We start from the raw sequence: 13,017 nt of genomic DNA on the forward strand, positions 1-13,017 counted from the left end.
ACCACAATAGTTTTTAAGCTATTTGTCCCATGAGCTATATATTGCAAAGGTGAATGATGGAATTTTAAAGGGAGCACTCAAGCAATTTACTTTGGAATGGCGGAGAAATACCATGTAGTAGGTAGGTATGGTGGACACAAATGGCATAGTGGTTGGCTCAAGGATTTTGGATGCATGAGAAGTATTCCCTCTCAATACAAGGTTTAGGCTAGCAAGGTTATTTGAAACAAACACAAGGATGAACGGTACAGCAAAACTCACATAAAAGACATATGGTAAACATTATAAGACTCTACACCGTCTTCCTTGTTGTTCAAAACTCAATACTAGATGTTATCTAGACTCTAGAGAAACCAAATATGCAAACCAAATTAGCAAGCTCTAAGTATTTCTTCATTAATGGGTGCAAAGTATATGATGCAAGAGCTTAAACATGAGCACAACAATTGCCAAGTATCAAATTATCCAAGACATTTTAGAGTTACTACATGTAGCATTTTCCAATTCCAACCATATAACAATTTAACGAAGATGAAACTTCGCCATGAATACTATGAGTAGAGCCTAAGGACATACTTGTCCATATGCTACAGCGGAGCGTGTCTCTCTCCCATAAAGTGAATGCTAGGATCCATTTTATTCAAACAAAACAAAAAAACAAAAACAAACCGACGCTCCAAGCAAAGTACATAAGATGTGACGGAATAAAAATATAGTTTCAGGGGAGGAACCTGATAATGTTGTCGATGAAGAAGGGGATGCCTTGGGCATCCCCAAGATTAGACGCTTGAGTCTTCTTAGAATATGCAGGGGTGAACCACCGGGGCATCCCCAAGCTTAGAGCTTTCACTCTCCTTAATCATATTGCATCATACTCCTCTCTTGATCCTTGAAAACTTCCTCCACACCAAACTCGAAACAACTCATTAGAGGGTTAGTGCATAATAAAAATTCACATGTTCAGAGGTGACACAATCATTCTTAACACTTCTGGACATTGCATAAAGCTACTGGACATTAATGGATCAAATAAATTCATCCAACATAGCAAAAGAGGCAATGCGAAATAAAAGACAGAATCTGTCAAAACAGAACAGTCCGTAAAGATGGATTTTATTAGGCCACCAGACTTGCTCAAACGAAAATGCTCAAATTGAATGAAAGTTGCGTACATATCTGAGGATCATGCTCGTAAATTGGCTTAATTTTCTGAGCTACCTACAGGGAGATAGACCCAGATTCGTGACAGCAAAGAAATCTGGAACTGCGCAGTAATCCAAATCTAGTACTTACTTTTCTATCAAAGACTTTACTTGGCACAACAAAACATAAAACTAAGATAAGAAGAGGTTGCTACAGTAGTAAACAACTTCCAAGACACAAATATAAAACAAAAATACTGGAGTAAAAACATGGGTTGTCTCCCATAAGCGCTTTTCTTTAACGCCTTTCAGCTAGGCGCAGAAAGTGTAATTCAAGTAACATCAAGAGACGAAGCATCAACATCATAATTTGTTCTAATAATAGAATCATAAGGTAACTTCATTCTCTTTCTAGGGAAGTGTTCCATACCTTTCTTGAGAGGAAATTGATATTTAATATTACCTTCCTTCATATCAATAGTGGCACCAACGGTTCGAAGAAAAGGTCTTCCCAATATAATGGGGCAAGATGCATTGCATTCAATATCCAAGACAACAAAATCAACGGGGACAAGGTTATTGTTAACCATAATATGAACATTATCAACTCTCCCCAAAGGTTTCTTTTTAGCATTATCAGCGAGATTAACATCCGGATAACAGTTTTTCAATGGTGGCAAGTCAAGCATATCATAGACTTTTTTAGGCATAACGAAATACTTGCACCAAGATCACATAAAGCATTACAATCAAAATCTTTGACTCTCATTTTAATGATGGGCTCCCAACCATCCTCTAGCTTTCTAGGAATAGAAGTTTCAAGTTTTAGTTTCTCTTCTCTAGCTTTTATGAGAGCATTTGTAATATGTTTTGTGAAAGCCAAGTTTACAGCGCTAGCATTAGGACTTTTAGCAAGTTTTTGTAAGAACTTTATAACTTCAGAGATGTGGAAATCATCAAAATCTAAATCATTACAATCTAAAGCAATGGGATTATCATCCCCAAGGTTGGAAAAAATTTCAGCAGTTTTATCACAAGCAGTTTCAGCAGTTTTAGCAGTTTCAGGTAATTTTGCGCGCTTTGCACTAGGAGTAGAAGCATTGCCAACACCAATTATTTTACCATTGATAGTAGGTGGTGCAGCAACATGTGAAGAATTAGCATTGCTAGTGGTGGTAATAGTCCAAACTTTAGCTAAATTTTTCTCTTTAGCTAGTTTTTCATTTTCTTCTCTATCCCACCTAGCACGCAGTTCAGCCATTAATCTTATATTCTCATTAATTCTAACTTGGATGGCATTTGCTGTAGTAACAATTTTATTTTCAATATCCCTATTAGGCATAACTTTTGATTTCAAAAGATCAACATCAGAGGCAAGACTATCAACTCTAGAAACAAGAATATCAATTTTATTGAGCTTTTCCTCAACAGATTTGTTAAAGGCAGTTTGTGTACTAATAAATTCTTTAAGAATGACTTCAAGTCCAGGGGGTGTATTCCTATTATTGTTGTAAGAATTCCCATAAGAATTAGCATAACCGTTACCATTATTATAAGGATATGGCCTATAGTTATTACTAGAATTGTTCTGATAAGCATTGTTGTTGAAATTATTATTTTTAATGAAGTTTACATCAACATGTTCTTCTTGGGAAACCAATGAAGCTAATGGAACATTATTAGGATCAACATTAGTCCTATCATTCGCAAGCATAGACATAATAGCATCAACCTTATCATTCAAGGAAGAGGATTCTTCAACAGAATTTACCTTCTTACCTTGTGGAGCACTTTCCGTGTGCCATTCAGAGTAATTAACCATCATATTATCAAGGAGTTTTGTTGCTTCACCAAGAGTGATGGACATAAAGGTACCTCCAGCAGCTGAATCCAATAAATTCCGCGAAGAAAAATTTAGTCCTGCATAGAAGGTTTGGATGATCATCCAAGTAGTCGATCCATGGGTTGGACAATTTTTAACCAGAGATTTCATTCTTTCCCAAGCTTGAGCAACATGTTCATTATCCAATTGTTTAAAATTCATTATGCTACTCCTCAAAGATATAATTTTAGCAGGGGGATAATATCTACCAATAAAAGCATCCTTGCATTTAGTCCAGGAATCAATACTATTCTTAGGCAGAGATAGCAACCAATCTTTAGCTCTTCCTCTTAATGAGAAAGGAAACAATTTTAATTTTATAATGTCACCATCTACATCTTTATACTTTTGCATTTCACATAGTTCAACAAAATTATTGAGATGGGCAGCAGCATCATCGGAACTAACACTGGAAAATTGCTCTCGCATAACAAGATTCGAGTAAAGCAGGTTTAATTTCAAAGAATTCTGCTGTAGTAGCAGGTGGAGCAATAGGTGTGCATAAGAAATCATTATTATTTGTGCTAGTGAAGTCACACAACTTAGTATTTTCAGGGTTGGCCATTTTAGCAATAGTAAATAAAGCAAACTAGATAAAGTAAATGCAAGTATACTAATTTTTTTGTGTTTTTGATATAGAGTGCAAGACAGTAAATAAAGTAAAACTAGCAACTAATTTTTTTGTGTTTTGATATAAGTGCAGCAAACAAAGTAGTAAATAAAATAAAGCAAGACAAAAACAAAGTAAAGAGATTGAGAAGTGGAGACTCCCCTTGCAGCGTGTCTTGATCTCCCCGGCAACGGCGCCAGAAAAAGAGTGGCTGGCGCGTAGTTGACGTGGGAGTTAGAAATCTTTGTGGTGTAGCTTTTCTTCAGTTCCCCGGCAACGGCGCCAGAAAAAGAGCTTGATGGCGTGTATTTCACACGTTCGTTGGGCAACCCCAAGAGAAAGGTATGATGCGCACAGCAACAAGTTTTCCCTCAGAAAGAAACCAAGGTTTATCGAACCAGGAGGAGCCAAGAAGCACGTTGAAGGTTGATGGCGGCGGGATGTAGTGCGGCGCAACACCAGAGATTCCGGCGCCAACGTGGAACCTGCACAACACAACCAAAGTAATTTGCCCCAACGAAACAGTGAGGTTGCCAATCTCACCGGCTTGCTGTAACAAAGGATTAACCGTATTGTGTGGAAGATGATTGTTTGCAGAGAAAATAGTAAAAACAAGTATTGCAGCAGATTTGTATTTCAGTATTAAAGAATGGACCGGGGTCCACAGTTCACTAGAGGTGTCTCTCCCATAAGATAAAAGCATGTTGGGTGAACAAATTACAGTCGGGCAATTGACAAATAGAGAGGGCATAACAATGCACATACATGACATGATAAGTATAGTGAGATTTAATTGGGCATTACGACAAAGTACATAGACCGCCATCCAACCGCATCTATGCCTAAAAAGTCCACCTTCGAGGTTATCGTCCGAACCCCCTCCGGTATTAAGTTGCAGAGCAACGGACAATTGCATTAAGTATGGTGCGTAATGTAATCAACAAGTACATCCTCGGACATAGCGCCAATGTTTTATCCCTAGTGGCAACAAGCACAACACAACCTTAGAACTTTCCGTCACCTGTCCCGAGTGTCAATGCGGGCATGAACCCACTATCGAGCATAAATACTCCCTCTTGGAGTTAAAAGCAAAAACTTGGCCAGAGCCTCTACTAGTAACGGAGAGCATGCAAGATCATAAACAACACATATGTAATAACTTGATAATTAACATGACATGGTATTCTCTATCCATCGGATCCCGACAAACACAACATAGAGTATTACGGATAGATGATCTTGATCATGTTAGGCAGCTCACAAGATCCAACAATGAAGCACAATGAGGAGAAGACAACCATCTAGCTACTGCTATGGACCCATAGTCCAGGGGTGAACTACTCACTCATCACTCCGGAGGCGACCATGGCGGTGTAGAGTCCTCCGGGAGATGAATCCCCTCTCCGGCAGGGTGCCGGAGGAGATCTCCGGGATCCCCCGAGATGGGATCGGCGGCGGCGGCGTCTCGGTAAGGTTTTCCGTATCGTGGTTTTTCGCCTCGGGGGTTTCGCGACGGAGGCTTTAAGTAGGCGGAAGGGCGAGTCGGGGGCCGACGAGGGGCCCACACCACAGGGCGGCACGAGCCCCCCTTGGCCGCGCCGCCATGTGGTCCGGCCACCTCGTGGCCCCACTTCGTATGCTCTTCGGTCTTCCGGAAGGTTCGTGGCAAAATAGGCCCCCGGGTCTTCGTTTCGTCCAATTCCGAGAATATTTCGTTACTAGGATTTCTGAAACCAAAAACAGCAGAAAACGAGAACCGGCACTTCGGCATCTTGTTAATAGGTTAGTTCCAGAAAATGCACGAATATGACATAAAGTGTGCATAAAACATGTAGGTATCATCAATAATATGGCATAGAACATAAGAAATTATCGATACGTCGGAGACGTATCATGGCCACACCATCAGTTTGGAGCGCCCGGAGGAGGGGAGCAACAGGTTCACTTGGAGCTTCTCCCACCTTGTGCAGGTGTCGGCCACGGGGTTCCCTTTGGAGCACTGGAACGAGGCCGGCATTCGCGCTGCCTTCCGGCCGTTTGGCAGCGTCTGCTGCATCGACCCCTTGTGTCTCGACGAGCTCGACTCTTCGGCGGTCCGCCTCGTCCTCAAGCTTGCCGAAGGCGGCGAGGTGCCTCACACCCTCCTTATGAGGGATTGCCATGGCGGGAGCTCTGCGGAGGTGCTCCTCCGCTCTGTTCGGAGCTAGACCTTCGACGACGCCCTCTCCACCATGCCGTTTGCCCACTTCGACAGCTTCGACAGCGACCACGTCTCTTCTTTGGCGGGCGGTGCCGTCGGCCACGCGCCCCGCATGGACGACATTGATGACGACTCTGTCATGGGCGTGGCCCCGTCCCCGCCCCCCCTCCTCGATGGCCGCGGCAACCCAAACGCCGCCGTCGCGCTTTGGCAAAGGATCGTCGCCCGGCGGCAGGCCGGCATGGCTCGCGCTGCCGCGCTGGATGGCCTCGACGGGGTGCCACACCACCTTGGCTCCCCCAGCCCCTCTTCACCCCGCAGGCCGCGCCCACCGAGCTTTGGGACCGGGTCCTCTCGCGTCGCCTCGCCAAACAGCTCCCGAACGCGGGCCTTGATGCCGATCAGGTGATGCCTGCCTCCCCCCTCTCCCCTGTCTCTTTTCAATGTCATGACCGACCTCTAAATCGCCCTGTCCTTCTTCTCCAGTGGTACGAGACGCTCGCTGTGCCCGCCACCCCTCTTGTCGCCGTGGACGCGGCCGGTTGCTCTAGCTCTGATGTTGGCCCGGATGGCGACCAAGTCGAGCCGCCGCCCACGCTCCCCCTCTCCGCCCTCGACGCTGGGCCAGATGACCACGAGGACGCTGCCCGCAAGCAGCGTGTCTGCCGCAAGCGGGCGGTAGACTCTGCCTTCAAGGCCAGGCGTAGCTCCAGGCTGGCGGCGAAGGAGCCCGACAACTTCATCAGTATGCTGTCCAAGGCCAAGTCTGTCAAGGCCTCGCGTTTTGACTTCTCCGACGGCTCCCCTCGCCTGCGTGCGGCGGCAACCGCCGCTGGGTTCGCGGCCGCTGGTGTGCCCGGACCGATCCCTTTGCCGCGTCTCCAGGCGCTTGCTGCTGCTTGCGGCGTCGACCCGGACGCCATTGAGGCGGCGGGCGTGGTGCCCCCTGTGCTCGAATGATGCTTCGGCATCGCCGCGGCCGGTGCCCTGCATGGCGTCCTCCCCCTGTGGAGGGCATGGGTGCCCTTTGCTCGCTGCCCCCGTCTTGCTTGGCAAGACCTCCTAGTCATTGCTGCTTCCCTTGCTCCAAGAGAGCCACGCCCCCTTTTTTCATTTGTTTGTTTTCCCTGGACTCTGTCCATGTAATCACCTCTAAAAGTGGAATGCAGCATTTTTTTGTCTCTCTCGGTGCGTTTCATGTGTCCTTATGAATGCTACTGTTAGTTTCGTTTCGGAATCGTGGAACGTTCGAGGTTTAGGAGACGATGACAAGTGCTGCAGCGTGTACTCCGACCTTGTTGCCGCTAAACCTGACCTGCTAGCCATCCAAGCGACAGAATTGGCCTCCCTGTCTCCCTCTAAAGCGGCTACCCTCCTCCCTGCTCGTATTCGTTCTTTCCGCTCGGTTGACGCTGTTGGTTCTTCCGGTGGCATTCTCTCGGCCTGGGACCATAACCTTTTCTCCCTCTCTAATGAGCTCTCCTCCCGCCACATCCTCTCGTTGGATCTTCTCATGAATGCTGACGCGTCAACCCTCCGCTTTACGAATGTGTATGCTCCTTGTGATAGAAATGCTAAAGCCTTATTCTTAGAGACGCTTGCCACCCATGAACCCGATAACGACACCTCCTGGATCATTGCTGGGGACTTCAATCTCACTCGCGACCCCGGTGACCGTAACAACGACAACTTCTCCCTCGATGAAGCAACCCTTTTTAACGACTCCATTAATGCCCTCTGTCTTATTGAGCTTCCTTTGACGGACCGTAGCTTCACTTGGTCGAACCGTAGGGCGACCCCCACCCTCGTGCGGCTGGACCGCGTCTTTATCAACCATGCTTGGAACTCGAGGTTCCCTACCTCCACCCTCTCCTCGCTCTCCCGCGACACCTCCGACCACGTTCCGCTCATCGCCACAATTTCCACCCTCATCCCGAAGCGTAACATTTTCCGGTTCGATACGGCCTGGACCCTCCATGAAGGGTTTAAGAACCTTATCCGCTCGTCCTGGGCTGGGACCTCGAGATCTGACCCTACCTCTCAGATTGTCGCTCGGCTCCGCCAGTGTCGGTTTAGATGCAAAGCTTGGGCCAAACGCTCCTCCCCCACTCTGCTGCGGGAGAGCGACTGCCGCATCCTCATTAACCTCCTGGACCTGCTGGAGGAGCTTCGCCCCCTCTCTGGCCCGGAACACAGCCTTCGTACCCTCACTATGGATAGCCTTCACCTTGCTGCTAAGGAAAAGGCTCTTTACTGGCGGCTCCGTGCCAAAATCAAGTTTGCCCTTGAAGGGGACGAGAACACAAAGTTTTTCCATGCCTCAGCCACCTGCCGGTTGCGCCGCAACTCCATCTCCGTCCTTTGTTTTGGTGGTGCCACGGCCACCTCACACGCTGACAAAGCGACTATCCTCAAGAGCTACTACACCGACCTGCTCGGCAAAGTGGCTCCTACCGCCTGGCGTTTCAACCTCCAGTCCCTCTACCCTCACAACCCCCGTCTCCCCCCGAATCTCTCTGCCCCTTTTTCTCACGAGGAAATCCGACAGGCTTTCAGTGACATGAACAAAAATTCTAGCCTCGGCCCTGACGGTTTTGGCCCCTCTTTCTTCCACTCCTTCTGGGACACTGTTTCCTTCGATGTCTATGCGGTGTTTCAGTCTTTCTTCGATGGATCCATTGATCTCACCCGTATTAACCGCGCCTTTTTGGTCCTCCTTCCGAAAACGGAGGCGGCTAACAACCCATCCCTCTTCAGACCCATTTCCTTCCAAAATTGCATCATGAAAGCCATCACCAAAGTTCTCACCACGAGAATCCAAAGTGTCATCCACACTCTTGTCGATGCGGACCAGACCGGCTTCCTTTCTGGCCGTAGTATCTCCGAGAATATCGTGTATGCCGCAGACATCCTTCGGTGCTGCCACAACAGAAAAGCACCCACGCTCGTGTTTAAGATTGACTTTCGTAAAGCTTTCGACTCGGTTAACTGGGACAGCCTCCTCTCTATTCTGAAAGCCCGCGGCTTCGATGACCGATGGTGCGAATGGATGGCTCGTATCCTTAACACCGGGCACACGGCTGTGCTCCTCAACGGGGTGCCTGGCGACTGGATTAGATGTCGCAACGGCCTCAGGCAAGGAGACCCCCTCTCCCCTACCTTTTCATCATCGTCGCGGACGTCCTCCAACGTATCATTCGTTACGCCTGCGCCGACGGCGAGCTTTCTCACCCCCTTTCCCCCTCTAGTCCTTGCCCCATTCTCCAATACGCCGACGACACCCTCATCATCTGCAAGGCTGAGGCCTCTGCGGCCTCCCGCCTCAAAACTATCCTCGACAACTTTGCCGCCGCCACCGGGCTTGCCATCAACTTCCACAAATCCTGCCTCCTTCCCATGTTTGTCTCTCGCTCCGATGAGTGCCTCATGGCGGAGGCTCTAGGATGCCCTATCTCCTCCATCCCGCAGCCTTACTTGGGTCTCCCGCTGTCCCCCACCAAGCTCCCCATTTCAGCCTACGCTCCCCTAATTCTATCCTTCGACCATCGTCTGTCTGGTTGGCAAGCCCTCCTCCTCTCGTCCGGGGGTCGCCTGGTGTTATGTAATGTTGTGCTTAATAACATTGCTTCATACTATATGTGCTCGTATTTGCTTCCACAGGGTGTGCTCGAGAGTATAGACAAGAGACGCCGCGCTTTCTTCTGGACAGGTAAAGACTCGTGCTCGGGTGCTCGCTGCCTTATTGCCTGTGACAAGGTGATGTTGTCTAAGCAGGAGGGCGGTTTCGGCGTTAAGAATCTCCACCGGCAGAACAGGTGCCTCCTCTTAAACTTTGTCCCTAAATTACACCATACTGACTCCCTTCCTTGGAAAGACTGGTACTGGCTTCATTCAGGGCAAGACTTCGGCGACACCACTACTTCACCCTCCTTCCTTGACAGGATCGTGGCGGAGTGCCTGCCACTCTACCGTGCAGTCACCCGCGCCACGGTGGTGAGTGGTACCTCCACTACCTTCTGGCTTGATAAGTGGCTTCCTGGCAGGCCACTTGCTGAGCGGTACCCCGCCATCTTCTCTCATGTTACTCGGCCTCATGCTTTGGTCGAGCGGGTCGTCACCGCCGGGTTCTCTCTTCAGCCCCGCCTCACCACGGCGGCCGAGCGCGACCTGGTTGAGGTCCAGGACATTGTGCGCGCTACTGTCCTCTCCGACGGGCAGGACCTCCGCTACATCGACAGTCCGACCGCTCCCCCGTTCAGCACTCGAGAGGCGTACCATCTGCTGTCCCCCCTCGGCCTCGGGACGCTTCGGCTTGTACCTCTTGGGGGCTCAGGCTGCCCTCGAAGGTCAGGATCTTCTCCTACCTCGCCGACATCGACAGGCTCAGCACGCGGGCCAACCTCTTCGCCAAAAATTGCGCGCCTTCCGCCATTTGCGCCGCCTGCCATCTCCCTGAGACGGGGAGACACCTCTTCTTCGACTGCGCCCTGGCGGTTGAGGTCTGGGCCCGGATGGGCACCGCTATCCCCGGGGGACCCTTCTCTATCTGGGAGCTGCGGCCTCCCGCCGGGACGATGACCCATATTTGGCACTCTGGTCTTGCGACGATCCTATGGTCGCTCTGGAAGGCGCGGAACGACCTCGTCTTCAACGCCAAAACTTCCACGGCATGTATGGTCCTTCGTCGGGCTGCCGACGACCTCATGCTCTGGAGATGGCGGTATAAAACCATCGATCGAGGGTGGTTTGACACTCTCCGTAGCTTCCTCCTGTTTTCCGCTATGTAGATTGTATATGTCTCTCCCTCCCCTTGTACCTCTCCTTCATCATGTACAACTTGTGTTGGCTGCCAGCCGTGTCGAGTAATATAACAAGCGGTGGGGAGCTTAAATCCCCCCGTAATTCTCGAAAAAAATATATGACATTGTGGTATCCTCCTTTGAATAATTCACTTGAATCAACTTGGCACATGCTCACGCATGCATATGACTGAACAAAAGTCAATTAAGCCTCGATGATTTACTTTACCTCAGAGTTCTTGTATCACTTTTATGCCTCCGTTAATTTATTTTGTCGCAAGCATGATTATGACAGTTACTGCTCTCTTGATTGTCGCTTCCCAGTCTATTGCTAGCCTTCACTTGTACTGAGCGGGAACGCTGCTCGTGCTACCAAACCCCTGAAAACCAAGTTATTCCAAAGTGTCCACCATAAATACCTAAGCATGGCATTTCAAACCATTCCAAGTAAATTCTCATGTGCCACCTTTAAACCTTCAAAATACTTCTCAATTTGTGTCAATGTTTATAGCTCATGAGGAAATATGTGGTGTTTATCTTTCAATCTTGTCATTTACTCCTGACAGACTTTCATAATGGACTAGTGGCACATCCGCTTATCCAATAATTTTGCAAAAAGAGCTGGCAACGGGGTTCCCAGCCCCAATAAATCAACTCTCATTAATAATTCTCTTCACATGTTTTGCCCTCATTTATCAGTAAGCAACTTAAATTGCAAATAGACACTCCTCCATGGTATGTGATTGATGGAAGGCACCCGAGGATTCGGTTAGCCATGGCTTGTGTAAGCAAAGGTTGGGGGAGTGTCATCCATAATGAAACTAAAGTACGTGTGTAAACAAAAGAGAAGAGGGATGATTTACCTTGCTCGGTAGAGATAACGTCCTTCATGGGAGCCGCTCTTGAAAGTCTGGTTGACGAGGTAGTTAGAGTACCCACTATCATTCGTTGACAACAACAAACACCTCTCAAAATAATTTTACTCCTGCTTTACAAATGAAAAGCTCTAGCACATGTTAATCCCTGCTTCCCTCTGCGAAGGGTCAATCTTTTACTTTTACATTGAGTCACCATCCTTTCTTTGAGCACCTTCTTGAGAGCACAACTGTCATTCTTAGTATAATATGCTTGTCCCAAAATGTGATTAACTGTGGTATAACTTTGATGCTTTTATCTTTGATAATCTCTACTTCCAGTCTTTCCATGAACTTCAAAGGTGCCCGAGCATTTATGTTTTGCTGTACAAATACGGGCAAGCGAGATACCACTTTATCATATCCTTCTATAAACATTGCAATCCTGCTGATAGACATGATTCATGATGCTCATTATTAATTTGTTGGTACGTTTTCCATGATTGACATAGCTATTAGATGATTTTATTTGCATGTATCTTATTATGAATTGCTTAAGTACTTGCCATATCATGAGAATATTTACATCATATGAACAAATGTGTTCGTGAAAGTTCTTTTATCGCACTCAGTTGTTAACTGAATTGCTTGAGGACAAGCAATAAGCTAAGCTTGGGGGAGTTGATATGTCCAAAACGTATCTACTTTCCCGAACACTTTTGCTATTGTTTTGCCTCTAATTTGTGTATTTTGGATACAACTAACACGGACTAACGCTATTTTCAGCAGAATTGCTCTGGTGTCTCGTTTTTGCGCAGAAATCCAACTTTCAGGAAAATCCCCGGAATTAATGCCAGAGGGCTTATTTTTCCAGAAGATTCACGGAGCCAGAAGGGCAAGCCTGGGGGAGGCCCAGGGCCCAGACACTAGGCCGACGCGGCCTGGAGGGGGGGCGCGCTGCCCTAGCGTGTGGCCCCCTCGGCTGGCCTCCGACGCCCTCCTCTGGACTACTTAACGCCTTCGACCCAAAAATGCACGGGGGTTAGACGAAATCGCCAGAAGACATCCAGTACGCCGCCACCATCGCGAAACTCCGTCTCGGGACCAGAAACTTCGTTCTGGCACTCCGCCGGGACGGGGAATTGGAGGAGATCATCGCCATCATCACCACCGACGCCTCTCCATCGACCAGCCATGTTTCCCCCATCCATGTGTGAGTAATTCCCCCGCTGTAGGTTGAAGGGGATGGTAGGGATTGGATGAGATTGGTCATGTAATAGCATAAGATTGTTAGGGCATAGTGCCTAGTGTCCGTAATTGGTACTTTTATGATATTGTTGCAACTTGTTATGCTTAATGCTTGTCACTAGGCCCCGAGTGCCATGATCTCAGATCTGAACATGTTATCAATTCATGATGATATTCATTGCTTTATGATCTTACCTGCAAGTTGTATACACGTATTGCTGTCCGGAACCCGAGGCCCCAAAGTGACGAAATTGGGACAACCGGAGGGGAAGGCGGTGATAT

General features: G+C 47.9%; 1 protein-coding gene across 1 annotated transcript in view; it reads left to right on the top strand.

Annotated features, from left to right (window-relative positions):
- The first annotated feature begins 6,825 nt into the window (after positions 1-6,825).
- The window catches only part of LOC124655742 (putative ankyrin repeat protein RF_0381), a 70,628-nt gene continuing 64,436 nt past the window's right edge, over positions 6,826-13,017 (top strand). Inside the window, exon 1 of the mRNA XM_047194593.1 lies at positions 6,826-6,844. Coding sequence (XP_047050549.1) covers positions 6,826-6,844 — 19 coding nt within the window. The remainder of the gene's footprint in view (positions 6,845-13,017) is intronic.

Source organism: Lolium rigidum, chromosome 5 (genome assembly GCF_022539505.1).
Source record: "Lolium rigidum isolate FL_2022 chromosome 5, APGP_CSIRO_Lrig_0.1, whole genome shotgun sequence".
Classification (NCBI taxonomy): Eukaryota; Viridiplantae; Streptophyta; class Magnoliopsida; order Poales; family Poaceae; genus Lolium; species Lolium rigidum.